The sequence below is a fragment of the Schistocerca cancellata genome, chromosome 9, assembly GCF_023864275.1.
Source record: "Schistocerca cancellata isolate TAMUIC-IGC-003103 chromosome 9, iqSchCanc2.1, whole genome shotgun sequence".
NCBI classification, from domain to species: domain Eukaryota; kingdom Metazoa; phylum Arthropoda; class Insecta; order Orthoptera; family Acrididae; genus Schistocerca; species Schistocerca cancellata.
Genome location: NC_064634.1, coordinates 367,304,360 through 367,331,377, shown reverse-complemented (window position 1 = coordinate 367,331,377; position 27,018 = coordinate 367,304,360). Strand labels below are relative to the sequence as shown.

General features: G+C 45.5%; 1 protein-coding gene across 1 annotated transcript in view; it reads right to left on the bottom strand.

Moving 5' to 3' along the window:
* Positions 1-27,018, bottom strand: part of LOC126101421 (neurotrophin 1) — a 125,277-nt gene that overhangs the window by 78,695 nt on the left and 19,564 nt on the right. The window contains exons 2-3 of the mRNA XM_049912082.1: positions 24,968-25,076; positions 24,771-24,892 (exon numbers count right to left, since the gene is read on the bottom strand). Of these exons, the coding sequence (XP_049768039.1) occupies positions 24,771-24,892; positions 24,968-25,076 (231 nt within the window). The remainder of the gene's footprint in view (positions 1-24,770; positions 24,893-24,967; positions 25,077-27,018) is intronic.

The following is a 27,018-nucleotide window of genomic DNA, read 5'->3' as shown; positions in this document are numbered from 1 at the left end:
CATGGCGCTCTCTAGATAGTAATTTCTTAGGTGTACGTAATTGAACCACGAGTACGTATAGAAATTGACAATATTTGTAATATTTTTTGGTGTTGTTCGCGGTCCGATGTAGGAGAGGGCCATAAGTTCCTAATCTGGTCAGGCTAAATAGATAATAAACAGTTCAGCTACACCACTCATCTACATGATCCACATTAAGGAAACTCGCCACACTGGCCAAACGGTTGGTCGACACGGAAAAATGAGGATTTAGTCTCAAACCAGCACAAATTTTCTTGAAGATGACAACAAATGGACTCGGACATACTTCAGCATTATTTCTTACGATATAACGTTTTACACCTTTCATAATGACGTACATCCACAGACTGAGAAAACACTGAAGAGGAAGAGAAAACTAAATGAAACTTCAAACCCTGACACATCATGTGATGTCATTTTAGTGATTAGAAAATCGAATGAGATTTAGAAACAACTTGGCATTATGAACCTACTGACCACTGTGATGTCGCACGCTGTGTGGCGTGAGTGCATGCACTGGTTCGGTTTAAAAGAGTGTCATAAGGCAACGGTGTCCTATCCTGAGGGAAGCTCGCCCACAAGTGTAATTTATTCGTCATATCCTGGATTCTGGAAAGGAAAGGAGCTGACGTCCGAACTAAACTGCTACATGTTCTATCAGCGACAGATCTGGGGATGTTGTTGGCCACGTAAGTCCCTCTACAACACGCATACACATCATAGAGACACGTGCTATGTGTGGACGAACATTTTCCTGTTGAAAAATGGCACAGAGATACTGTTACATGAGAGTTAACACCTGAGGACTTGGATGGTCGGGATGTACCGTTGTGCCGTCAAGGGGTCCCTCAACCACCAACTGTGAGCTGCAGTCATACCCCATGGCTCCCCACACCATTACACCAGGAGTAATACCGCTGTGCCTCTCCGAAACACTGGTACGAGTAGAATGGTGGGACGTGTCCGGTTTCCCTCATACTCGCTGGCGATGGTCATACATAGTAGTGCAGGACCGCCGTTCATCGTTGAACCCAATGCAACGCCATTCATGAGCAGTCCATGCTTCCCAGCCACGGCACCTCTCCAAACGCAGCCGTCTGTGATGTGGTGTTGAAGGCAGCCTACATGTGGAACCGTAATTTCCTAGCATGCCTGCTGCTATTTACCGACCAATGGTGCGGGATGACACAGGTTGATCCGATGGGTCAGTTACTTCTTCTCGTATGGCAGGTGCATAGTAAAGGAGTTGCCGTGTGCTTGATGTGTAGTAAGACGATCCTCCCTTGGGGTTCTGAGACTTTGTTGGACGGAACCTCGACGAAGAGTACGCCTGTCCTCACGGTTCCAGGCAGTCCAATAAAGGGTCACAAATCTGGACATTGCAGACCAGCCAGTCAAATGGATACCCACAATGAGCTCTTTCAAACTCCGTCAGGTGTTCACACGAATAGCCGGCCGGTGTGGCCGAGCGGCTCTAGGCGCTTCAGTCTGGAACCGCGTGACCGCTACGGTCGCAGGTTCGAATCCTTAGTCGGGCATGGATGTGTGTGATGTCCTTAGGTTAGTTAGGTTTAAGTAGTTCTAAGTTCTAGGGGACTGATGACCTCAGATGTTAAGTCCCATAGTGCTCAGAGCCATTTTAACCATTTTTTTTCACACGAATAACCCACAGTGATCACTCAACATCTGACGCTATTCACGTCTCCTATACACGCTACCAGGCCTCGCAACAACACTTAGTACGAAAAACACTATCGCGCTCTAGTGGCCGTTATACCTGTCACAGAGAATTTACATACTCGCCGACAGTGTGCAGGTATATGAACTTACACTGATATCCGACTGTCTATTCCGGCTGCTTCATTTATTTCTGTAAGGGATTGTGCTTTTGAAAGGACGTTATTGAGAGCACTCAACTGGTAGGAAACATAAAATTTCCTCAAATAAAAAACTAGCGCAATGTGGACAGCAGTTAGATACATGGGGAGGCATGCCGATGGTCGCTCATCCTACACACCGACTGCATATGGAGATGTGACGAACAATTTTTGGGAAAGGACTGGCCTAAAATGACACTGATACACTGCTAGATGCAGTTCTTGTAACTTGCGGAGCACACATGTAGATGGAGATGCAGATGTGGAACTCACCGGTAGTGACGAGGCCGTTCCTCCTGTTGTTCCCCGGTGGTGGGGGCAGGTCCACCGGTGGCGGCACTGGCCTCGTCAGCGGGGGCGGCGGGGGTGGCGACCGGCGGAAGCCGCTGGGGCCGCCGCCCATGCGTCGCCTCAGCTCCTGAGCCTGCGGGGCTCCTCCCACCTGTAACGTCAACATTTCAGTGCCCTACGATGCCGGTACGAATTTGGAAGCAGAGCTCGCAGCGGTATCAGAGTCAGCGCCTTCAGATGACGACCACACGAGGCGCCAGCTGGACGCGCTTTCCAACAAACAGACGTTGGCCACCTACCGCCAGCTTTAGAGTACTGTTTAGTTCAACAAGCTGGCTCTCCTCTGTCTCTACATGAAGTCTTCCATCTCACACCATTCCAGTTCGAGCCTAACGACCTGGCATCCTTATTTTGAACTACGCTTAAGGGCAGGGCCTTCGTTGCTAGCTGTTTTACCGCTTTAGGCGAGAACTGAAAAATGATGCCACCTCTTTTACTACCATCGTCCCCCCCTCCACCACCAAGATCCAACGGCACAACAATGAAAATCTCCTGTTATACTTTTAGTCATTAAACTAAGGAGGCCAGACGTCGTCATTTTCTGGGGACAGTCCTCAATTTTCATGCTTTGTCTTCAGTTCCTCTACAATTGATTGAGGATAACAAATTTCCTCAATTTCTTATTCTCTGTCCTTAATTTTCATACTTTTCCCTCAACCCCTTTAATACTGATTGAGAATAGCAAATGTCCTCAATTTTTTATACTTTGTTCTCAGTTGTAGAAATTTCCAAAAATAATTGCAGTAAGAAGAATGTGCTGAAACTTTTAAACTAGAGCTCAATTGAATATACAATGAAACGCCGAAGAAACTGGTCACAGGCATGCGCATTCAAATACAGAGATATGTAAACAAGCAGAATACGGTGTTGCGGTCGGGAACGCCTATACAGGTTGTTACAAAAACGTACGGCCAAACTTTCAGGAAACATTCCTCACAGACAAAGAAAGAAAATATGTTATGTCAACATGTGTCCGGAAACGCTTACTTTCCATGTTAGAGCTCATTTTATTACTTCTCTTCAAATCACATTAATCAGGAATGGAAACACACAGCAACAGAACGTACCAGCGTGACTTCAAACACTTTGTTACAGGAAATGTTCAAAATGTTCTCCGTTAGCGAGGATACATGCATCCACTCTCCGTCGCATGGAATCCCTGATGCACTGATGCAGCCCTGGAGAATGGCGTATTGTATCACAGCTGTCCACAATACGTGCACGAAGAGTTTCTACATTTGGTACCGGGGTTGCGTAGACAAGAGCTATCAAATGTCCCCATAAATGAAAGTCAAGAGGGTTGAGGTCAGACGAGCGTGGAGGCCATGGAATTGGTCCGCCTCTACCAATCCATCGGTCACCGAATCTGTTGTTGAGAAGCGTACGAACACATCGACTGAAATGTGCAGGAGCTCCATCGTGCATGAACCACATGTTGTGTCGTACTTGTAAAGGCACATGTTCTAGCAGCACAGGTAGAGTATCCCGTATTAAATCACGATAACGTGCTCCATTGAGCGTAGGTGGAAGAACATGGGGCCCAATCAAGACATCACCAAGAATGCCTGCCCAAACGTTCACAGAAAATCTGTGTTGATGACGTGATGGCACAATTGCGTGCGGATTCTCGTCAGCCCACACATGTTGATTGTGAAAATTTACAATTTGATCACGTTGGAATGAAGCCTCATCCGTAAAGAGAACATTTGCACTGAAATGAGGATTGACACATTGTTGGATGAACCATTCGCAAAAGTGTACCCGTGGAGGCCAGTCAGCTGCTGATAGTGCCTGCACACGCTGTACATTGTATGGAAACAACTGGTTCTCCCGTAGCACTCTCCATACAGTGACGCGGTCAACGTTACCTTGTACAGCAGCAACTTCTCTGACGCTGACATTAGGGTTATCGTCAACTGCACGAAGAATTGCCTCATCCATTGCAGGTGTCCTCGTCGTTCTAGGTCTTCCCCAGTCGCGAGTCATAGGCTGGAATGTTCCGTGCTCCCTAAGACGCCGATCAATTGCTTCGAACGTCTTCCTGTCGGGACACCTTCGTTCTGGAAATCTGTCTCGATACAAACGTACCGCGCCACGGCTATTGCCCCATGCTAATCCATACATCAAATGGGCATCTGCCAACTCCGCATTTGTAAACACGCCACTGACCGCAAAACCACGTTCATGATGAACACTAACCTGTTGATGCTACGTACTGATGTGCTTGATGCTAGTACTGTAGAGCAATGAGTCGCATGTCAACACAAGCACAGAAGTCAACATTACCTACCTTCAATTGGGCCAACTGCCGGTGAACCGAGGAAGTACAGTACATACTGATGAAACTAAAATGAGCTCTAACATGGAAATTAAACGTTTCCGGACAAAAAATGGTTCAAATGGCTCTGAGCACTATGGGACTTAACTTCTGAGGTCCTCAGTCCCCTATAACTTAGAACTACTTAAACCTAATTAACCTAAGGACATCACACACATCCATGTCCGAGGCAGGATTCGAACCTGCGACCTCAACGGTCGCGCGGTTCCAGACTGTAGCGCCTAGAACCGCTCGGCCACTCCGGCCGGCGTTTCCGGACACATGCCCACATAACATATTTTCTTTATTTGTGTGTGAGGAATCTTTCCTGAAAGTTTGGCCGTACCTTTTTGTAACACCCTGTATAAGACAAAAAGTGTCTGGCGCAGTTGTTAGAACGGTTATCGCTGATACATTAGCAGGTTATCAAGATTTAAGTGAGTTTGAACGTGGTGTTTACAGTGCAGTCACCCAAGTTACACGAAGGGACTTTCGACTGCGAAAGCTCATATCGATGATGTTTCGTTGAACGATTCGCACCCTGACAATTGTCAATGGCCCAGCTTACCGCAATGACACTGTATTTTGTACATTCCGGCCTTATGCAATAACAAGTCGTTCTTCACCGATCCCTGTAGGTCTACAGATTTAGATGGCGGGCAGAAAATATACAAGTGCAGCCAAACTTAGCATCAATAACTTATACAGTTTTATTGCCAAAATATGGACTAATAAAGGCCTGGAACTATCTTCTGGTGCGAATGGATTTTTCCTTAAGTTTAGAAATTACACTATATTGATGGCATGCCGGACCTCAAATTAGTACATTTGGATAATCGTCGGATTATTTCGTTTCTGTTTTAATGGAAATATTTTTAGAGTGAGGAATAAATCTCATCTTTGTCAACTCGACTTTCTTGCGACTGAATAAATAAATGATGCCTTGTTTGTATTTTCTGTTGAGTGTTCTACAACTTTTATTAGCCGCCCCGGCGGCGCAGTGGCTAAGCAGTTGGATCTGATTATTCGTCTGAGGTGGGTCCGGGTTCGAATGCTGGTGAGGCATGGGTGTTGTGTTTGTCGAAAGACACTGGCTCTTCCTCTTCCTTGGAGTCAGTGTCCCTCAATTATGGACGAGTGACTGCTTATAACTCATCGAGTTGCTCAAATGGTAAGTAAAAAGATAAAAAAGCCAAATACATTTTTCTTTCACTAAACTATTTCTTCAAGAAAGTTACTGAACTTGGAATATTTGTTCTTCACTACAGTAAATTTCTGGTTGCATATGAAATTTCAGTACAATGTCAAAATGTAGCGTTCTTTTTGTGTGCTGCCTCCTGTGAGAAACGTTTAAAATTTGTCAGGAGTAATACTGTGAATGATAGTACTTTATTCTTATTTTATACTTATGTCACATGAAAAGTATCACTAAGCTTCGTCATACTTTTACTGGACAAACATGTTACAGTTCAAAATCTCTTTGCTAATCTTTGGCAAACCAGCGCAAGTGCCCCGCTCCAGCGCACGACAAAGATGAATCAAGGTCATATTTGTTTCCGTTTCGAACTCAAACGAAGTAAGTAATTTTAATTTTTTCTCTTTTTTTCATTTTTTGGCTGTTTGATTTTAAATTAATTTTTTTCGTCTTTTACCGCCCCTTATTTTGCCTCCCTAAGCAAATGGTTCAAATGGCTCTGAGCACTATGGGACTTAACATCTGAGGTCATCAGTCCCCTAGAACGTACAACTGCTTAAACCTAACTAACCTAAGGACATCACACACATCCATACCCGAGGCAGGATTCGAACCTGCGATTGTAGTGGTCACGCGGTTCCAGACTCAAGCGCCTAGAACCTCTCGGTCACAACGGCCGGCCCGCCCTAAGCGCCCACGTAGCCTTACCTAATGGTAGAAACGGCCCTGCTTAACGGCTTTTCTCTTAGTACTGCAGATATGGCTCACGACGACTTCGGCTTGTTCCTGGTATTATACATTTACAACTCCATCTATATCCATACCATGCACTGTGAAGTGCGTGGCATAGGGTACCTGCCATTGCTTATAGAGCACGAAAAGAGTGACTGTTTCAACTCCACACTTCTGCTACAGTTAATCTAATCTTGTCCACGTGATCACTGCGGAAGCAACATTTAGAGGTTTGTAGTACGAGTATATTCCTAGCTTCATCATTTAAAGTTGGTTCAGTTTCTTTAGCATCTCCGTGAAACTCATATCTTGTTCGCTTGTTCTGCTGATCCACTTCAGCACCTAACTGGCTCTTTGGGCTGCGCCAAGCTTCGGCATCTCGTGCTACCAGCGTTTTATTAATTAACCTCGCAACGTTCTCACCGTCGTTGCTCTACGCAAAGCATCAGACCCAAGTGTTGCTACTGTTGAGACGTCTCTGTTAGATTCATTTCATACAATTTAACTTATACACTCCTGGAAATGGAAAAACGAACACATTGACACCGGTGTGTCAGACCCACCATACTTGCTCCGGACACTGCGAGAGGGCTGTACAAGCAATGATCATACGCACGGCACAGCGGACACACCAGGAACCGCGGTGTTGGCCGTCGAATGGCGCTAGCTGCGCAGCATTTGTGCACCGCCGCCGTCAGTGTCAGCCAGTTTGCCGTGGCATACGGAGCTCCATCGCAGTCTTTAACACTGGTAGCATGCCGCGACAGCGTGGACGTGAACCGTATGTGCAGTTGACGGACTTTGAGCGAGGGCGTATAGTGGGCATGCGGGAGGCCGGGTGGACGTACCGCCGAATTGCTCAACACGTGGGGCGTGAGGTCTCCACAGTACATCGATGTTGTCGCCAGTGGTCGGCGGAAGGTGCACGTGCCCGTCGACCTGGGACCGGACCGCAGCGACGCACGGATGCACGCCAAGACCGTAGGATCCTACGCAGTGCCGTAGGGGACCGCACCGCCACTTCCCAGCAAATTAGGGACACTGTTGCTCCTGGGGTATCGGCGAGGACCATTCGCAACCGTCTCCATGAAGCTGGGCTACGGTCCCGCACACCGTTAGGCCGTCTTCCGCTCACGCCCCAACATCGTGCAGCCCGCCTCCAGTGGTGTCGCGACAGGCGTGAATGGAGGGACGAATGGAGACGTGTCGTCTTCAGCGATGAGAGTCGCTTCTGCCTTGGTGCCAATGATGGTCGTATGCGTGTTTGGCGCCGTGCAGGTGAGCGCCACAATCAGGACTGCATACGACCGAGGCATACAGGGCCAACACCCGGCATCATGGTGTGGGGAGCGATCTCCTACACTGGCCGTACACCACTGGTGATCGTCGAGGGGACACTGAATAGTGCACGGTACATCCAAACCGTCATCGAACCCATCGTTCTACCATTCCTAGACCGGCAAGGGAACTTGCTGTTCCAACAGGACAATGCACGTCCGCATGTATCCCGTGCCACCCAACGTGCTCTAGAAGGTGTAAGTCAACTACCCTGGCCAGCAAGATCTCCGGATCTGTCCCCCATTGAGCATGTTTGGGACTGGATGAAGCGTCGTCTCACGCGGTCTGCACGTCCAGCACGAATGCTGGTCCAACTGAGGCGCCAGGTGGAAATGGCATGGCAAGCCGTTCCACAGGACTACATCCAGCATCTCTACGATCGTCTCCATGGGAGAATAGCAGCCTGCATTGCTGCGAAAGGTGGATATACACTGTACTAGTGCCGACATTGTGCATGCTCTGTTGCTTGTGTCTATGTGCCTGTGGTTCTGTCAGTGTGATCATGTGATGTATCTGACCCCAGGAATGTGTCAATAAAGTTTCCCCTTCCTGGGACAATGAATTCACGGTGTTCTTATTTCAATTTCCAGGAGTGTATTTCGTACGTTCAATTATTTGTAATTTAGTTTTGTACTTGACGTTTGTCCCCATTCAGTGGTAAATACGAGGGTTGGAACTTAAATAGTGGCAACTATTTATTCACAACCTATACAAAATAGTTACGTTGTATAGAACCCGATGTCAGCGATGTGGAAGGCGTAGTATACCGTTATCAGAGCGTGTTCTGTTGATGGTGCGAATGGAGCGGCCTATTCCCTGTCGAATCTCTGGAACAGTTCTGAAGCATATGCCACGAAGTGGTTCCTTCATCTTCTGAATCAAATCAGTCACAAGGACTTAAGTCCGGGGACTATGGTGGATGGTACAGTACTTCCCAGTCCCATCGACCGAACAGAGCAGCCACAACTCGCGCTGTATGCGCCCGCGCATTGTCGTGCAAAACGATGGATGGATTGCGCAGAAAGTGTCGTCGCTTCTTTCGCAAAGCTGGTCGCAAGTGATGCTCCAAAAACGAACAGTAATACTGTGCACTGACGGTCTGCCGTGGAGGAACGTAATGCGTTAGTATAACACCATCACAGTCGTACATTAGAATCACCATAACTTTAGACCGCTCTATTTGCACCATTAACAGAACAGACTCTGCTAACGGTATACTACGCCTTCCACATCGCTGGCAACGGGTTCTACACAACGCTGGTGACTACTTTGAAGGACAGTCACAAGTGAAAACATGTAACTCTCTTATATCGTTTGTGAATAAAAACTTGCCACTATTTAAGTTCCAACCCTCGTAATTACATTAAAGTATCAATTTTTCCAGTAAGCATGTAACCCTATGCACATTATCTACATTTTGTGTTCCCAGATTTGATTTCTGTCTTTACCATCTGTAGGAATGAGTGAGTGAGTGTTTATTTTGATTTGTCTTATATATGGCAGCACTACAGCATCTGGTTGTATGACGTGGTAGCAACAGTGTAGCCAACGTAGCTTTCTCAGTCAAGGCAAAGAGATTTGTACCGTTTCGGTAGTCGTTCGACGGTAGTTAACTTGGTGGCAGAAATGACTCCTCTAGTCTCTTCCGGCTACCTGGGGGAAGTTCGTTGCATTTATCCTACACTGCACCTTGTAATAAATTCCATTCAAGTTCAGACGCTAGTGGCAATATTCAACAGGTAACACCCAATCATAGTAAATATTGCGAGGTCAGGCACAGATGTGTAGCTTATTACTGGACTACGGACTTAGTAGTGCTCACAGCGTTACATTTTTATACCATATGAAGCTCAGTTCGTCGTGATTGTATTAACAAGATCATGTCTGAGCAACTACTGTTCACTTCTGTTCACCTCGTAGGCATTCCAGACTTTAAATAAACGTTTCTTAATCTTCGTGTACATTCGGGAATTCGCATTACAAATGTCATTTGTTTTAGTTAACCGTTAAATAATAATGTTAGGAAATTAGGGTTATGTAGTCAGTAAGCAAATAGAGATTCCCTGAGATCATTGTATTTTGTACTTAGCGGCTTTAGTTAGTAATTAACAATAAATATTACTCATTTGGCAAAATTAGCCAGCGTTGGTATCCTCTCTACCATCAGCTTATGACTAACTACCTCTCGCAAAACTGCGCACAGTGCCCACCTCTATAGAGTGAGCGAATAAATTGATATTTCTAAAGAGCCGTTCTGCTCGTGTTCTTTAATAAGATTTTATTTATTGCGAGCTTTGCTGTCTGCTAGTTAAGTAATGAAAACGTGTTGAGTTGTATACTGGAGATGTCACACGGTATACCAGCGAGTAATTTGACTCATACGCCCAGCTGAACTCTTTCTGTTCTTCTAGTATATAATGACGGTCCTCAATACTGCGAGAAGAAACAAAAATCTAAAAAGGTAACGCAGTTCCAGAGAGATATCGAAAATAATGGTAGAAGGTGAACTGGCCGTATGAGACGTTTAAGGTTTAGCTATGAAAAATATCACACAGAGAGTAACATAGCAACCAAGAGTTAAACGTGATAGTGAACAGTTTAAGGAATACAAAAAAATGGGTAATCACACAGTAAGTATGGTAGAGCTCAATAATGAACTTGAGTTCGACGTCCCGGCAGTATGAATGTGGCAATGTAAAGGGACACGATTCGGCGGTCGTCTGGTCGAATAAACAAACCTAGATCAACCTTTCAGAGAACCAGAAAAGCTCACCGAACTCAGTATAGCGTGGGTTTTGTGTTGAAGTTGGTTCCACTTTCCTCGAGCTGGATGAAGACCGAGCGGAAGGTCTTGGAGAAAGCCCGGACGCACTTCGAGGTGCAAACCTACCGTCTCGTTAGCACCCGCATTGTGGCCATTCGCATCTTGCCCGTAGGCGGATGCCTTAGGGACACTGCTGTATGCACACAGAAAGCCGCTTTCTAAGCAAGACCCCAGGGTGGAACCCGAACACCCACATATTTTACTCTTTTCACGAGGAACAATACATCCCAAACGTGTTGTTCAAAGCTACATTTCCAGTGAAAAACTTACAGGGGCCAATACAGCATACACGTGTGTCCGAAAACAGACGAAATTTGTTACCTTTTTTTAGGGTTCCTTAACCCAACCGGTAAAAAAGGAATCTTGATAGGATCACATCGGTTTTCGTCCCTCTGTCTGTCTACCTGTCTGTCTGTACGACTGTTCGAAACCCTTTTCCTCAGTAACGGGTACAGTGCCAAGTTGAAATTTATGTTACACACTGAGATACATGGTTTCTTGGCGATATAAAAAAGTAAAGCTACTAAGTCAACGCAATCAAAAGCTACGGCCATTTATGTAACATATTTTGATACTCGCAAACAATTCAGAAAATTTCTCCAGTTTAAATACCTTGGATCACGTTTCAACAGTAAAAGTATCATAACAATGGATATAAATGAAAGAACAGCCTCAGGGTCAAGATGTCTGTACTCACTAAGCAACCCACTCAAAAGAAAAACATTGTCAATCAGCACAAATATGAAGATATGCAACTATCACCTGTCCCATAGTACTGTACGATTCAGAAAGTTGGACGCTGACAAAGAATGAAAGAGAAAAACTGAATGTTTACGAAAGAAAAGTAATGAGAAAAATCTGGGGACCTGTGTTGGAGAATTCGAAAGAACAATGAAATTTATCAGTTAATGAAGCAACCCACTATCAACCAGAAATTAAAAAGTAGGAGACTGCAATGGGCTGGACATGTGGCTAGAATGGAAAACAACAGAACCTGCAAGAAAGCATTTGAAGGAACTCTCCAGGCAACAAGACCATTTGGCCGACCGCATACAAGGTGGAAAGTTGACATACAGCAGCATTAGCAGCGCGTGGTCTACAGGGCCTGTGATCTCTGAGAAGAAAGAAAGAAAGAAAGAAACTCAGACATCAAAACCTACGGTGTACTTACCACCCGTTGACTTAGAATCTCTAAATTTTCCAAGAAGCAAGATCTTACACTACAACCAACGGAAGGAAGCCCGAAATTGTTGATTTGTAAATGTATCACATGAAATAATTTTTGTCATTTGTTACGAGACTGTCTGTCTGTTCATCCGTCTGTTAAGAGCCCTTTTGCTCAGGAACGAGTAGACGTATCAAGATGAAATTTTTCTCATATGCTAAGGTCTTTACATGGGTAGTCAGGCAGCAGTTAGAGTTGACGGTAAATTGAGTTCATGGTTCAGAGTAGTTTCAGGGGTAAGACAAGGCTGCAACCTGTCTGCACTGTTGTTCATATTATTTATGGATCATATGTTGAAAACAATAGACTAGCTGGGTGAGATTAAGATATTTGAACACAAAATAAGCAGTCTTGCATATGCGGATGACTTAGTTGTGATGGCAGATTCGATTGAAAGTTTGCAAAGTAATATTTCAGAGCTAGATCAGAAATGTAAGGACTATGGTATGAAGATTAGCATCTCCAAAACGAAAGTAATGTCAGTGAGAAAGAAATATAAACGGATTGAGTGCCAAATAGGAGGAACAAAGTTAGAACAGGTGGACGGTTTCAAGTACTTAGGATGCATATTCTCACAGGATGGCAACATAGTGAAAGAACTGGAAGCGAGGTGTAGCAAAGCTAATGCAGTGAGCGCTCAGCTACGATCTACTCTCTTCTGCAAGAAGGAAGTCAGTACCAAGACTAAGTTATCTGTGCACCGTTCAATCTTTCGACCAACTTTGTTGTATGGGAGCGAAAGCTGGGTGGATTCAGATTACCTTATCAACAAGGTTGAGGTCACGGATATGAAAGTAGCTAGGATGATTGCAGGTACTAGTAGATGGGAACAATGGCAGGAGGGTGTCCACAATGAGGAAATCAAAGAAAAACGGGGAATGAACTCTATAGATGTAGCAGTCAGGGCGAACAGGCTTAGATGGTGGGGTCATGTTACACGCATGGGAGAAGCAAGGTTACCCAACAGACTCATGGGTTCAGCAGTAGAGGGTAGGAGGAGTCGGGGTAGACCAAGGAGAAGGTACCTGGATTCGGTTAAGAATGATTTTGAAGTAATAGGTTTAACATCAGAGGAGGCACCAATGTTAGCACTGAATAGGGGATCATGGAGGAATTTTATAAGGGGCTATGCTCCAGACTGAAGCTGAAAGGCATAATCAGTCTTAAATCATGATGATGATGATGATGACTAAGGTCTATGGTCCCTTTGCGATATAGTAAAAGTTATCTTGTAAATCAATGTAATCAAAAGATACAGCCATTTATATCACACACTTCAATACCCGCAAACACTAATTAAAACATATAGGCTACTTCCCCTACAAGTTAAGGAAAAAAAATCAGAAAATTGTTAATTTGTCATTACATCACGCGCAAAAATATTTATTTTGTTATTTGTTAACGAATTCAGATTTAAAAATTAAAACATTCTCGAAAGTCTTGGAATCCCCAAGACAGACCGCTTGCTAGCATCAGTGTCAGCAACCGGCAAAAATCGTGGAGATCCTCGATTCCTGGAATGGATGAACTGTCTACATACATTAGTAAGTTCATGCGAAACCATCAGTGCGCGAGTCGTATTCGCACCTCGCCAGTTTGTTTCTGTCTTTCCTTCTTACTTGTGGTCTAACTTTGTCAGTGTCATTTTTCTGCCTGAGATGATTACAAATTGATAATCCTCTTCTATAATATTTTTTCACATATTGACCAGTTTCTCGACAATTTTAATAGCGAACTCTCCACCATCACTCGTTCTTCATGGTAGTTTTCTCATCTCCGCACTCTTGCCACACCCAGCGTCCATGATAATATCTTTTCCATATTCTAGTCTTGATCATGTCCTCAGATGTTTTCTCTTTACGGCTCCCTCCACCTCAAGTCAATTACTGCTGCGCTGGCCGAAGTGGCCGAGCGGTTCTAGACGCTACAGTCTGGAACCGCGTGACCGCTATGGTCGCAGGGTCGAATCCTGCCTCGGGCATAGATGTGTGTGATGTCCTTAGGTTAGTTAGGTTTAGGGGACTGATGACCTCAGAAGTTAAGTCCCATAGTGCTCAGAGACAGTTGAACCATTTGAATTACTGCTGCTCGCCACAGCACGTGACCCACCAAGTTGCCTCTACTTCTATTGAAGACTTTCCATTAATTCGTTTCCGTCTTTTTAATCCCTTCACATTTCATAGTTTAACGGTCCAGTCAGTTTTATTTTGTGGCAGAACATTCAACTAATTCCAATTTGTGCTACTGCTGTTTTGTTAAATCCGTTGTTTGATTCCGTACAGGGTTAGTGCCATGTCAGTATATAAAATTTGGTTGAAGAAAGTTGTCTTCTCCTCAGATAATCTGTTACTAAAATCTCTCTTGGATTCTGCAGAGCAGAAATCACCGGTCGTATCACATTTCCTATTTTCTTCTATCTGCCATGTCATTCGCCGATCTTCTGCTCTCCATCACATTTGTGCACAAGTTATATGTAAAATCTGACAATACTTACAATTAGCATTCAAGGAGGAACTCTTTTTCGGAAATGCATAGTTTGAGAGCTGTGAAGTTTGAGAACGGTCGCGTCATTGTGTTTTCGGATTGTGTCTGGCATCGTAATCGGTTATGTAACCCATTATTCATTACTTAGGGTAGATTCACAGACTTCGCCTAACAGCATTGTCCGATAGTTCTTTGTTCTTGTCTTAATTGGATAATTGCATATCTGTGCAGTGGCGTTGTTGACAGTATTACGACATATACTGGGTGTTTTAAAAAGGACTTTAAAACTTTTAAAATCCGTACAAAGTTATTCACACGACTTACAGACTTCGCCTTGGTGACATCTTTAAGAAAAACGAATGAAGTTTTGACTCAGTAGAAATTAGCGCAGCCGCCAGTGCTAGCGGTAGTTGCTGTAAATATGGCTGCCCTCTAGTGCTCTCTGCTTGTTTTAACTTCAAGAGTCGAAGTCTGTAACAACTGTGAGAAGTAATTTTCGTACAGAGTTTGATTAATACTACACAGTAGGCCTACTATTTACGAGTGTCGTAAGTGTTTTATTGAAAGTGGATGTTCGGTAAGGCATAACTAATCATCAGGCCGTTCCCATTCGTTGACAACGTCATATAATAAGTGAAGCAAAGTTCTATGAACAAGCATATAAAATCAGTCTGGCCTGCTTCTCGAGAGTCGGTTGTCCCATATACAGTAGGACTGTTCTACGTGTGTTAAGAAAACGGTTGCATCTCCGACATCCAGGATTTTGGTTCAAATGGCTCTAGGCACTATGGGACATCCAGGGTTTGTTACATGTCTATTTGGATGGCATGAGGTGCACCAACTGAATAGCCCCACATTCACTCTGACTCTTTCTTTTGGGGCTACCAGTTTTGTTTCATGCTTACTAGTTTCTCAACCAGAACTCTGATCTAGACTCCATCTCGCAACAGAACAAGTCACGGCTGACATTGTGCAACGCGTATGGCAAGAAACAGTTTTCAGGTGAAATGTGTGCCGCATAAGCAATGGAAGTCACACTGAACCTGCTTAGGTATAAGTAAAAGAAACTTGATGTATTTTGTTTCAAAGTGACTCCAAAACTATGTCTATAAATTAAATGAATTAAACAATGTGCATTTTCAAAGATGTAAAGTCTTATTGATACTCCCCTTACTAATACACTCCTGGAAATTGAAATAAGAACACCGTGAATTCATTGTCCCAGGAAGGGGAAACTTTATTGACACATACCTGGGGTCAGATACATCACATGATCACACTGACAGAACCACAGGCACATAGACACAGGCAACAGAGCATGCACAATGTCGGCACTAGTACAGTGTATATCCACCTTTCGCAGCAATGCAGGCTGCTATTCTCCCATGGAGACGATCGTAGAGATGCTGGATGTAGTCCTGTGGAACGGCTTGCCATGCCATTTCCACCTGGCGCCTCAGTTGGGCCAGCATTCGTGCTGGACGTGCAGACCGCGTGAGACGACGCTTCATCCAGTCCCAAACATGCTCAATGGGGGACAGATCCGGAGATCTTGCTGGCCAGGGTAGTTGACTTACACCTTCTAGAGCACGTTGGGTGGCACGGGATACATGCGGACGTGCATTGTCCTGTTGGAACAGCAAGTTCCCTTGCCGGTCTAGGAATGGTAGGACGATGGGTTCGATGACGGTTTGGATGTACCGTGCACTATTCAGTGTCCCCTCGACGATCACCAGTGGTGTACGGCCAGTGTAGGAGATCGCTCCCCACACCATGATGCCGGGTGTTGGCCCTGTGTGCCTCGGTCGTATGCAGTCCTGATTGTGGCGCTCACCTGCACGGCGCCAAACACGCATACGACCATCATTGGCACCAAGGCAGAAGCGACTCTCATCGCTGAAGACGACACGTCTCCATTCGTCCCTCCATTCACGCCTGTCGCGACACCACTGGAGGCGGGCTGCACGATGTTGGGGCGTGAGCGGAAGACGGCCTAACGGTGTGCGGGACCGTAGCCCAGCTTCATGGAGACGGTTGCGAATGGTCCTCGCCGATACCCCAGGAGCAACAGTGTCCCTAATTTGCTGGGAAGTGGCGGTGCGGTCCCCTACGGCACTGCGTAGGATCCTACGGTCTTGGCGTGCATCCGTGCGTCGCTGCGGACCGGTCCCAGGTCGGCGGGCACGTGCACCTTCCGCCGACCACTGGCGACAACATCGATGTACTGTGGAGACCTCACGCCCCACGTGTTGAGCAATTCGGCGGTACGTCCACCCGGCCTCCCGCATGCCCACTATACGCCCTCGCTCAAAGTCCGTCAACTGCACATACGGTTCACGTCCACGCTGTCGCGGCATGCTACCAGTGTTAAAGACTGCGATGGAGCTCCGTATGCCACGGCAAACTGGCTGACACTGACGGCGGCGGTGCACAAATGCTGCGCAGCTAGCGCCATTCGACGGCCAACACCGCGGTTCCTGGTGTGTCCGCTGTGCCGTGCGTGTGATCATTGCTTGTACAGCCCTCTCGCAGTTTCCGGAGCAAGTATGGTGGGTCTGACACACCGGTGTCAATGTGTTCTTTTTTCCATTTCCAGGAGTGTAGATAACTAATGAAATGACTACATGGCACTTGCATACCAAAAGTAGGTAGCAACAGCAGAACTGCCGCAGTATTATGTGTGCAAAGTTTCCCCAACAAAAATACTCGAAGTCATTTGATTTTCACAACGATTTTGAGAGCTGGAAGTTACACTTAGGTACCGTAATTTTCCAAACTTGTTGCGTGTACATAGAGCAATGTGTGTTTTCTGCACTTGTTGCATTCTCTACAAACACTATCTGAAGACGTATCGAGACATACCGAAACTATGTGATCAAAAATATCCGGACACCCCCAACAACATACTTTTTCATATTAGGTGCATTGTGCTGCCACCTTCTGCTAGATACTCCATATCAGTGACCTCAGTAGTCATTAGACATCGTGAGAAATCAGAATGGGGCGCTCCGCGTAACTTACGGACTTTGAACGTGGTCAGGTGATTGGGTATCACTTGTGTCATACGTCTGTACGCGAGACTTCCACGTGCTTAAACATCCCTCAGTCCACTGTTTCCAATGTGACAGTGAAGTGGAAACGTGAAGGGACACGTACCACAAAAGCGTACAGGCCGAACTCGTCTGTTGACTGACAGAGACCGCCGACAATTGAAGAGAGTCGTAATGTGTAATAGGCAGACATCTATCCAGACCATCACGCAGGAATTCCAGACTGTATCAGGATGCAGTGAAAGAACTGTAACAGTTAGGCAGGAGGTGAGAAAACTTGGATTTCATGGTCGAGCGGCTGCTCACGAACCACGCATGACGCCGGTAAATGCCAAACGACACCTCGCTTGGAAGGAGCGTAAACATTGGACGATTGAACAGTGGAAAACCATTGTGTGGATTGACGAATCACGGTACAGAATGTGGCGATCCGATGGCAGGGTGTGGGTATGGCGAATATCCAGTGAACGTCATCTGCCAGCGTATGTAGTGCTAACAGTAAAATCCGGAGGCGGTGGTTTCATGGTGTGGTCGTGTTTTTCCTGGAGGAAGCTTGCACCCCTTGTTTTGCACATCACTTTCACAGCACAGGCCTACATTCATGTTTAAGCACCTTCTTGCATTCCACCGTTGAAGATCAATCCGGGGATGGCGATTGCATCTTTCAACACGATCGAGCACCTGTTCATAATGCACGGGCTGTGGCGGAATGGTTACAGGACAATAACATCCCTGTAATGGACTGGTCTGCACAGAGTCCTGACCTAAATCCCATAGAACACCTTTGGAACGTTTTGGAACGCCGACTTCGTGCCAGGCCTCAGCGACCGACATCGATACCTCTCCTCAGTGCAGCACTCCATGAAGAATGGGCTGCCAGAGAGTGGAAGCTGTCATCTGGGCTAAGGGTGGGCCAACACCATATTGAATTCCAGCATTACCGATAGAGGGCGCCACGACCTTGCAAGTCAATTTAGCCATGTGTCCGGATACTTTTGACCACATAGTGTATGTAATGCGGAAAGTATTATCAGATGTCACGGGAGGAGAACTCGCCAGTATAAAACGAGGTGGAGAGTTCTGTGTTGCCAGATAAACAATAGTAACAGAAGAATGAGTCGGTCAGGACAGGTCAGTGGCATCGGATGTGGATTAGTCGTTGGACGCCACCTAAGTAACAAATCTATCAGAACATTACAACCCTTCTGAATCTGTGAAAGTCGACTGTTGGAAATGCGCTTGTGAAATGAAACCATGAAAGAACAACTGAAGCTAAACCAATACCAGGTACTCGTCATGCACTGACAGAAAGGCACCGGCGAGTTATGCGGAGGGTAGTTGTAAAAGAGTCGCATGAAATAAGCGGGAAAAATCACTCGTGAGTTTAAGAAAGCACTAAATGCGGAAGGATATGAACACATTTTACAGCAATGAGTGCGACATACAATAGAGGAACAATTTGGAGATGGTGACGGTATCAGCATGACAATACACCTTACCGTAAAGTAGCGTCTGTGGACAACAACATTCCTGAAATGTCCTGCAGATAGTGCTGATTTGAACCTAGTAGAATACCTTTGGAATGAGTTATACCATCGACTTCGCTCCAGACCCCAACCTCCAACATCCCACTACCTTCTAAGGTTTCGGCTCTTGAAGAATGGGCTGCCGCTCCTCCAAAAACCGCCTGACACCTCATTGAAAGTATCCCTAGCAGAGATGTAGCCGTCATGAAGGCGAAGAGTGGACAAACCGTACATTATTGTCCACTAACAACTGTCTAAATAGTTTTGATCAGATAGTATATTCAGCAGTAGTGTGTGATATTGAGAAATATACTTGACAGTGGACCTTCTGAATGCAATGCCAGTTATTTTGCATTTATACGAGGGTTGCCCAGGAAGTAATCAACCACATTTTTTTTTTATTTCAGTCGAAAACAATGCTGCGAATGTGAAACATTACGTATGTGCTATTTGAAGTCTCCTGAGTGAACGCGCCAAGTTTTCGTCTCTTCCGACACAGCGTAGCAGCAGGACAATTTCAAAATGGCGTCTGTAGGTGATGCACGCTAGAAGCAACTGCCGTCATTGACTTTCTCACTGGAAGGATAGACACTTCGTGGAATATTTACAAACGCTTGTGCAAAGTCTTTGGAGCATCTACTGTCAACAGAAGTACAGTTAGTCGCTGGACGCGGAGGATGAGGTCATCAAAAGGCGGCTCCACGATTTGCACCGGTCGGGGAGATCATCCACGGCTTTCACGCCTGACATGTTGCAGCGAGCTGATGTCATTCGCGAGGACAGACGCATTACGAATCAGCAGTTCACCATCTACATCAATACTCCGCAAGCCACCTGACGGTGTGTGGCGGAGCGTACCTTGAGTACCTCTATCGATTCTCCGTCCTATTCCAGTCTCTTATTGTTCGTGGAAAGAAAGATTGTCGGTATGCCTCTGTGTGGGCTCTAAGCTCTCTGATTTTATCCTCATGGTCTCTTCGCGAGATATACGTAAGTGGGAGTAATATACTGCTTGACTCCTCGGTGAAGCTATGTTCTCGAAACTTCAAGAAAAGCCCGTACCGAGCTACTGAGCGTCTCTCTTGCAGAGTCTTCCACTGGAGTTTATCTATCATCTCCGTAACGCTTTCGCCATTACTAAATGATACTGTAACGAAGCGTGCTGCTCTCCGTTGGGTCTTCTCTATCTCTTCTATCAACCCTATCTGGTACGGATAGCATTCAAGCAGTGGGCGAACAAGTGTACTGTAACCTACTTCCCTTGTTTTCGGACTGCTTTTTCTTGGGATTCTTCCAATGAATCTCAGTCTGGTTCTGCTTTACCGACGATTAATTTTATACGGTCATTCCATTTTAAATCACTCCTAATGCCTACTCCCAGATAATTTATGGAATTATCTGCTTCCAGTTGCTGACCTGCTATATTGTAGCTAAATGATAAAGGGTCTTTCTTTCTATGTATTCGCAGCACATTACACTTGTCTACATTGAGATTCAATTGTCATTCCCTGCACCATGCGTCCATTCGTTGCAGATCCTCCTGCATTTCAGTACAATTTTCCATTGTTACAACCTCTCGATCATCCGTAAAAAGCCTCAGTTATCTTCCAATGTTATCCACAAGGTCATATATATATTTATTGTGAATAGCAACGGTCCTACAACACTCCCCTGCGGCACACTTGAAATCACTCTTACTTCGGAAGACTTCTCTCCATTGAGAATGACATTCTGCGTTCTGTTATCTAGGAACTCTTCAATCCAATCACACATTTGTTCTGATAGTCCTAATGCTCTTACTTTGTTCATTAAAGGACTGTGGGGAACTGTATCGAACGCCATTCGGAAGTCAAGAAACACGGCATCTACCTGGGAACCCGTGTCTATGGCCCTCTGAATCCCATCGACGAATAGCGCGAGCTGGGTTTCACACGATCGTCTTTATCGAAAGCCATGCTGATTCATACAGAGTAGATTTGTAGTCTACAGAAAAGTCATTATACTCGAACTGCAGTTGGCGCTGCATCTGTCAATCAGCAAAGGAAATGTGGATGCAATTATCCGCACTCTTAGATATTCAAAAGTGTGTGTACCGATAGGGCATGCATGCCTTTGTTTCGCGCTGGAGCACGGCCATAGAAAGGGATGGAGATTACGTGGAAAAATAGGATGTCTAGATAAAACAGCATTCTTTCGTGTGCGTAATTCCCACTATATTCAATAAATAATTGTTGGACAAAAAAATGCGGTGCATTAGTTTCTTGGCAACCCTCGTATAAACGGAGTCAGTTGCCATCGCACGATTAGAACGGTTGCCTTTGAAGAGTCTTTGAAGAGAACGTTTCGGAACGCTTCGAAAAGGAACCGTCCAACACCACTGACCAAGCGGTGCAAGCATTGTGACCATGTCATGCTAACGTTTTGAGATTTATCTGAACAAGAAACAAATTCACTGCGAATGGTTTCTCTCGGGTAAGAACCACAATGGTGGTTCACGAATCCACAAATTGATTCCGTTCCAGTCACAAAGAACAGTGAAGTAACCGTACTGTATGTTTTACAGTACAACAGAACTGACGATAGCTTCCTGCATCTGAATGAAGCATATCGGGGAATACTGAAGCATCAATTATTCAGTTACCTGTCAGTGGATTTACTGAACCTGATTAATTATTTGTATGTCTCCTCTTATTATTTCATGCAGCAGATTTCACTGCGAATACGTGCAAATGTTGCAAAAATTCACAGAAAGGAGTTGTGGGTGCTGGGAGTCTGACATTACTTACTTTTTTAGATGTACAACGATCACCTTAGTTTGAATTCGGAGATATTATTGGAGAACCACATAGTTTCCATACAAGATCAAGACAACACTGAGAAATGTCTGACTGAAAGCGAGTGTGACCTATCATCAATCAAGAGTAACTCAAAAATGCTTCAAATGGCTCTAAGCACTATGGGACTTAACATATAAGTTCATCAGTCCCCTAGACTTAGAACTACTTAAACCTAACTAATCTAAAGGCAGCACAACATGCCCGAGGCAGGATTCGAACCTGCGACCGTAGCGGTCTCGCGCACATACTTACACACTAATTTCAAAATATCAGCCATCTTCGGCCTTTGTCGGTCGTCGGCGGAATGCCCTGATGCCGGTGCTACTGTCACCGCAGCCTTGGCTTTTATTTATTTCTTTACTTATTTATTGATGATTTCCTCTTTCGTGCCAACCTCTCCATTTCAGAGCAACACTTACACATAACATGCTAAATTATCTGATGTAGATGTTACAATCTCTGCTCCCTCTACAATTTTGCCCTCTACGGCTCCCTCTTGTGCCATGGAAGTCATTCCTTGACGTCTCAACTGTCCTATTGTCCTGTTCCTTCGTATAGAGAGTGTTTTACATATATTCATTTTTCTCGCCGAATTTCCGAAGGAGATCCAAATTTCATACGAGTCCACTTAATTATCAGCATCCTACCTAACATCACATCTCAAAGACTTTTGTCAAAGTGCGTGACTCGTTTCTACATATTGCTGTACTCCAATCGTACATTCTCGGAAATTTCTGTGGAAAGTTAGAACCTACCTTCTATACTTGTTAATTTCTATGGGTGAACAATGTTGTCTTGAAAAGTTAAGACCGCTTTAGGTGTAACTGATTTGTTGATAGTCACGACCAGTTTCGGAGCATTTTAGCTGCAACATCACATGCAGTCTGCACAAACTGACAGACAAAGACTCATATAAGGCAGGAAAACATATTTAAATTGAAAAGTGTATACAGAAGGAACTTACTCACAAAATCAACTCATGATCCGATATAGAAAAGAGAATGGTATGAACCGACGGTCAGCAATTTTTCGCTAAGTAGCCGCCGTCAAACACATAGTAACGTAGAACGTTCCAGTGATATCTTGAAAGGACGAAAGCTAATAAAAGGAAATTCCTAATAAGCGGTTACCAGGTAGGTGATACACTAATAAATTCCACTTACGAGGAGTAACAGTGCCTGCTGAGCTAGCGGGGTCCCAAGACACCAACACAGTGATCAAAGAACAGACCCTATATGATCATCTACGGGGTAAGTGAAATTTGAGCAGCTAATGGTCCCTCATTTGCCGAAAATGGATTGAGAGACGCAAATGCGCGCATGCCCATCTGCGGATAATTACACAAATTGAATGGTAGCTGTTAAAACCAATGTAAATTCGTATAAAAAATATTATTATGCAGTGTTGTCTATTGAAAAGCAGAACGTAAATGGCTGCAAAGTTGGTTCAAAATGCGCGCTCCACATGACCCCTCTCCAGGCGTCTCCACAGTTGCGTCTTGCTACGCCAATTATCGGTACACCATCCAGTGCGCGTTTGCTGTAAGTAACTTCAGCCTCTTGCCATCTAACTTCGCAATGCGTTGCCTTCTGCCGATTGAACTGTTCAGTTACGACACGACATTCGGCCCAGTTTCACTATATGTTTCATGCTGAACCTGAAAACAGTTTTACACTGAATTTTTTTGGGGCATTAACTACGAGTTACGATTAAATAACGGGGTCTTTACCGGTATATTTTTGAACCCATTATAGGCAAATAGGGGCCGTTAGCTGCTGAAATTTCACATTCACATAGATGATCATTTAGTGTCTGTATTTTAATCACTGTTTTGGTGTATGAGAACTCAGCTAACTCACCAGATACTGTTAGTCACTTTGAGTGGAATTTATTGGTATTTTACCTACCTTGCAGTCTCTTACTGGGATCTCCTTTTATTAGATTCCGTGCTTCCTAGATGTGAAAGGAGCGTCCTATGTTATTTTATGTTTGACGTACTCTACTTAGCGAAAAATATCTGACCATGAATGCTGAGTCAAAAAATTGTTCAAATGGCTCTAACCACTATGGGACTTAACATCTGAGGTCATCAGTCCCCTAGGCAGAACTACTAAAGCCTAACTAACCTAAGGATATCGCACACATCCATGCCCGAGGCAGGATTCGAACCTGCGACCGTAGCAGCAGCACGGTTCCGGACTGAAGCGCCTAGAACCGCTCGCACACAATCCTGAGTCATCCTCTTCTTTTTTCTCCATCGGAAAATGACTGACTTTGTATGTCCGTCCCGTATGCCCATACAGTTTTCAATTTCATAACGTTTTATTGTCTTATATGAGTCTTTGTCTATTAATCTTTACAGATTGCACCTGATGATGCATGTAAAATGCTGTGACACCGGTCGTATCCATAAATAAGGGACGTACAACTAAAGCGGACTTATCTCCCCTAACGTAAGCTACACCTGCGTCTACACAGTGAAAAACAATGTGAAATGGATGACAGACGGTACGTCCCATTCCGCCAGTTATTAGGGCCTTTTCTGTACCATTCACGTATTGATCGCGGGAAAAATTAGTGCTTAAACGCCTCTGTGCGCAGTGTTATTATTCTGTCTTGTCTTCGTACGCCCTTTGTCAGTGATACGTAGGGGGTGTAAGTACATTGCTAGATTCATCACGTAACGTTGGTTCTAGAAAACATATCTAGGCTGTGGCTGCGCTTACTTCACAGTCTGCAGGGGACAGCTGACAATCTTGTCATTTGTTTTTTCAGCCTGCTTCTTACGGCCTCCTTGCGTTATTTTCCTTCCACGGCAGCGTAATTCGCACACTTCGTCTGCTACATGGTCGCCAACTATGCCGCTAAAATTATGTCTGTTACGTCTGTCTCACGCATATCTTTGTTTAGTTTATTCGCACTCAGCAGAACGTTCATTCAGTTCCAGAAGTTCCATCTAGCTTTTACAGAGGTCAGTGAATGTTAGCAAATACCAGCAGAGCGAGCGCGTGCGCAGACTGACCTGCGCGGCGCGTAGCAGGCGTCCGCCGTCGGCCTCGGCGGCGCTGGCCGTGATGAGGTTGGCGATGTCCCAGCTGAGCGGCAGCAGCAGCTTCTGCGCAGGCGCGTTAGCCGCTCCGCCCAGGGGAATCCCCGCGGCGGCCGCGCGACCCGCCGCCGCCTGCGACAACATGGCCGCCAGCGCCAGCCGCTGCGCCGGCGTCATGGCGCGCACGATGGGCAGGATCTGCGACAGCTGGCGGCGCAGTGACGGCTGACGCATCGCCGAAGACACCAGCCTGCCGGCACAGCCGCGGACCACACTGAGCACACGCTCACGGAACGGCTAAATCTATATTTACGCGTAAGCTACAGCTGCGTCTACACACTGAAAAACAATATGAAGTGGGTGACAGACGGTACGTCCCATTCTGCCAGTTATTAGGACATTTTCTGTTCCATTCACATTTGGATCGCTTAAACGCATCTGTGCGCACTGTTATTATTGTACACTACTGGCCATTAAAATTGCTACACCAAGAAAATATGCAGATGATAAACGGGTATTCATTGGACAAATATATTGTACTAGAACTGACATGTGATTACATTTTCATGCAGTTTGGCTGCATAGATCCTGAGACATCAGTACCCAGAACAACCACCTCTGGCCATAATAACGGCATTGATACGCCTGGGCATTGAGTAAAACAGAGCTTGGATGGCGTTACAGGTACAGCTGCCCATGCAGTTTCAACACGATACCACAGTTCGTCAAGAGTGGTGACTGGCGTATTGTGACGAGCCAGTAGCTCGGCCACCGTTGACCAGACGTTTTCAATTGGTGAGAGATCTGGAGAATATGCTGGCCAGGGCAGCAGTCCAACATTTCCTGTATCCAGAAAGGCCCGTACAAGACTGCAGCATGCGATCGTGCTTTATCCTGCTGAAATGTAGGGTTTCGCAGGGATCGAATGAAGAGTAGAGCAACGGGTCGTAACACATCTGAAATGTATTGTCCACTGTTCAAAGTGCCGTCAACGCGAACAAGAGGTGATCGAGACGTGTAACCAATGCCTCCCCATACCATCACGCCGGGTGATACGGCAGTATGGCGATGACGAATACACGCTTCCAATGTGCGTTCACCGCGATGTCGCCAAACACGGATGCGACCATCATGATGCTGTACAGAACCTGGATTCATCCGAAAAAATGACGTGTTGCCATTCATGCACCCAGTTTCGTCGTTGAGTGCACCATCGCAGGCGCCCCTGTCTGTGATGCAGCCTCAAGGGTAACCGCAGCCATGGTCTCCGAGCTGGTAGTCCATGCTGCTGCAAACATCATCGAACTGTTCGTGCAGATGGTTGTTGTCTTGCAAACGTCCCCATCTGTTGAATCAGGGATCGAGACGTGGCTGCACGATTCATTACTGCCATGCGGATAAGATGCCTGTCGTCTCGACTGCTAGTGATACGTGGCCGTTGGGATCCAGCACGTCGTTCCGTATTACCCTCCTGAACCCAGCGATTCCATATTCTGCTAACAGTCATTGGATCTCGACCAACGCGAGCAGCAATGTCGCGATACGATGAAACGCAATCGCGATACGCTACAATCCGGCCTTTATCAAAGTCGGAAACCTGATGGTAAGCATTTCTCCTCCTTACACGAGGCATCACAACAACGTTTCACCAGGGAACGCCGGTCAACTGATGTTTGTGTATGAGAAATCGGTGTCAGCACGTTGTAGGTGTCGCCACAGGCGCCAACCTCTGAAAAGCTAATCATTTGCAAATCTTCTTCCTGTCGGTTAAATTTCGCGTAGCACGTCATCTTCGTGGTGTAGTAATTTTAATGGTCAGTAGTGTATCATGTCTTCGTAATCCCTGTGGAAGTGACGCGTAGAGGGTGTTAGTATATTGCTAGATTCATCACTTAAGGTTGGTTCTACAAGCTTTCTAAATAGTTTTGCAGGGATAGTTTGCGTTTGCCTTCGAGCGCCTGCCAATTCAGTTCTTGCAGCATGTGATGACACTCTTGCTTTGTTCGAACAAATCTGTGACCATTCGTGCTGTGTTTCTTCTATGTTGTTGTTTTTGTTGTGGTCTATATTTCGTAGGCTGGTTTCATACAGCTCTTCCTATCAGTTCAGTATCCCCTGTCACGCCTATTTGCTACCGAGCCCACACATTTGAGAAATATGTTGCATCTAGGATGGGGTAAACAGTCTCCTTC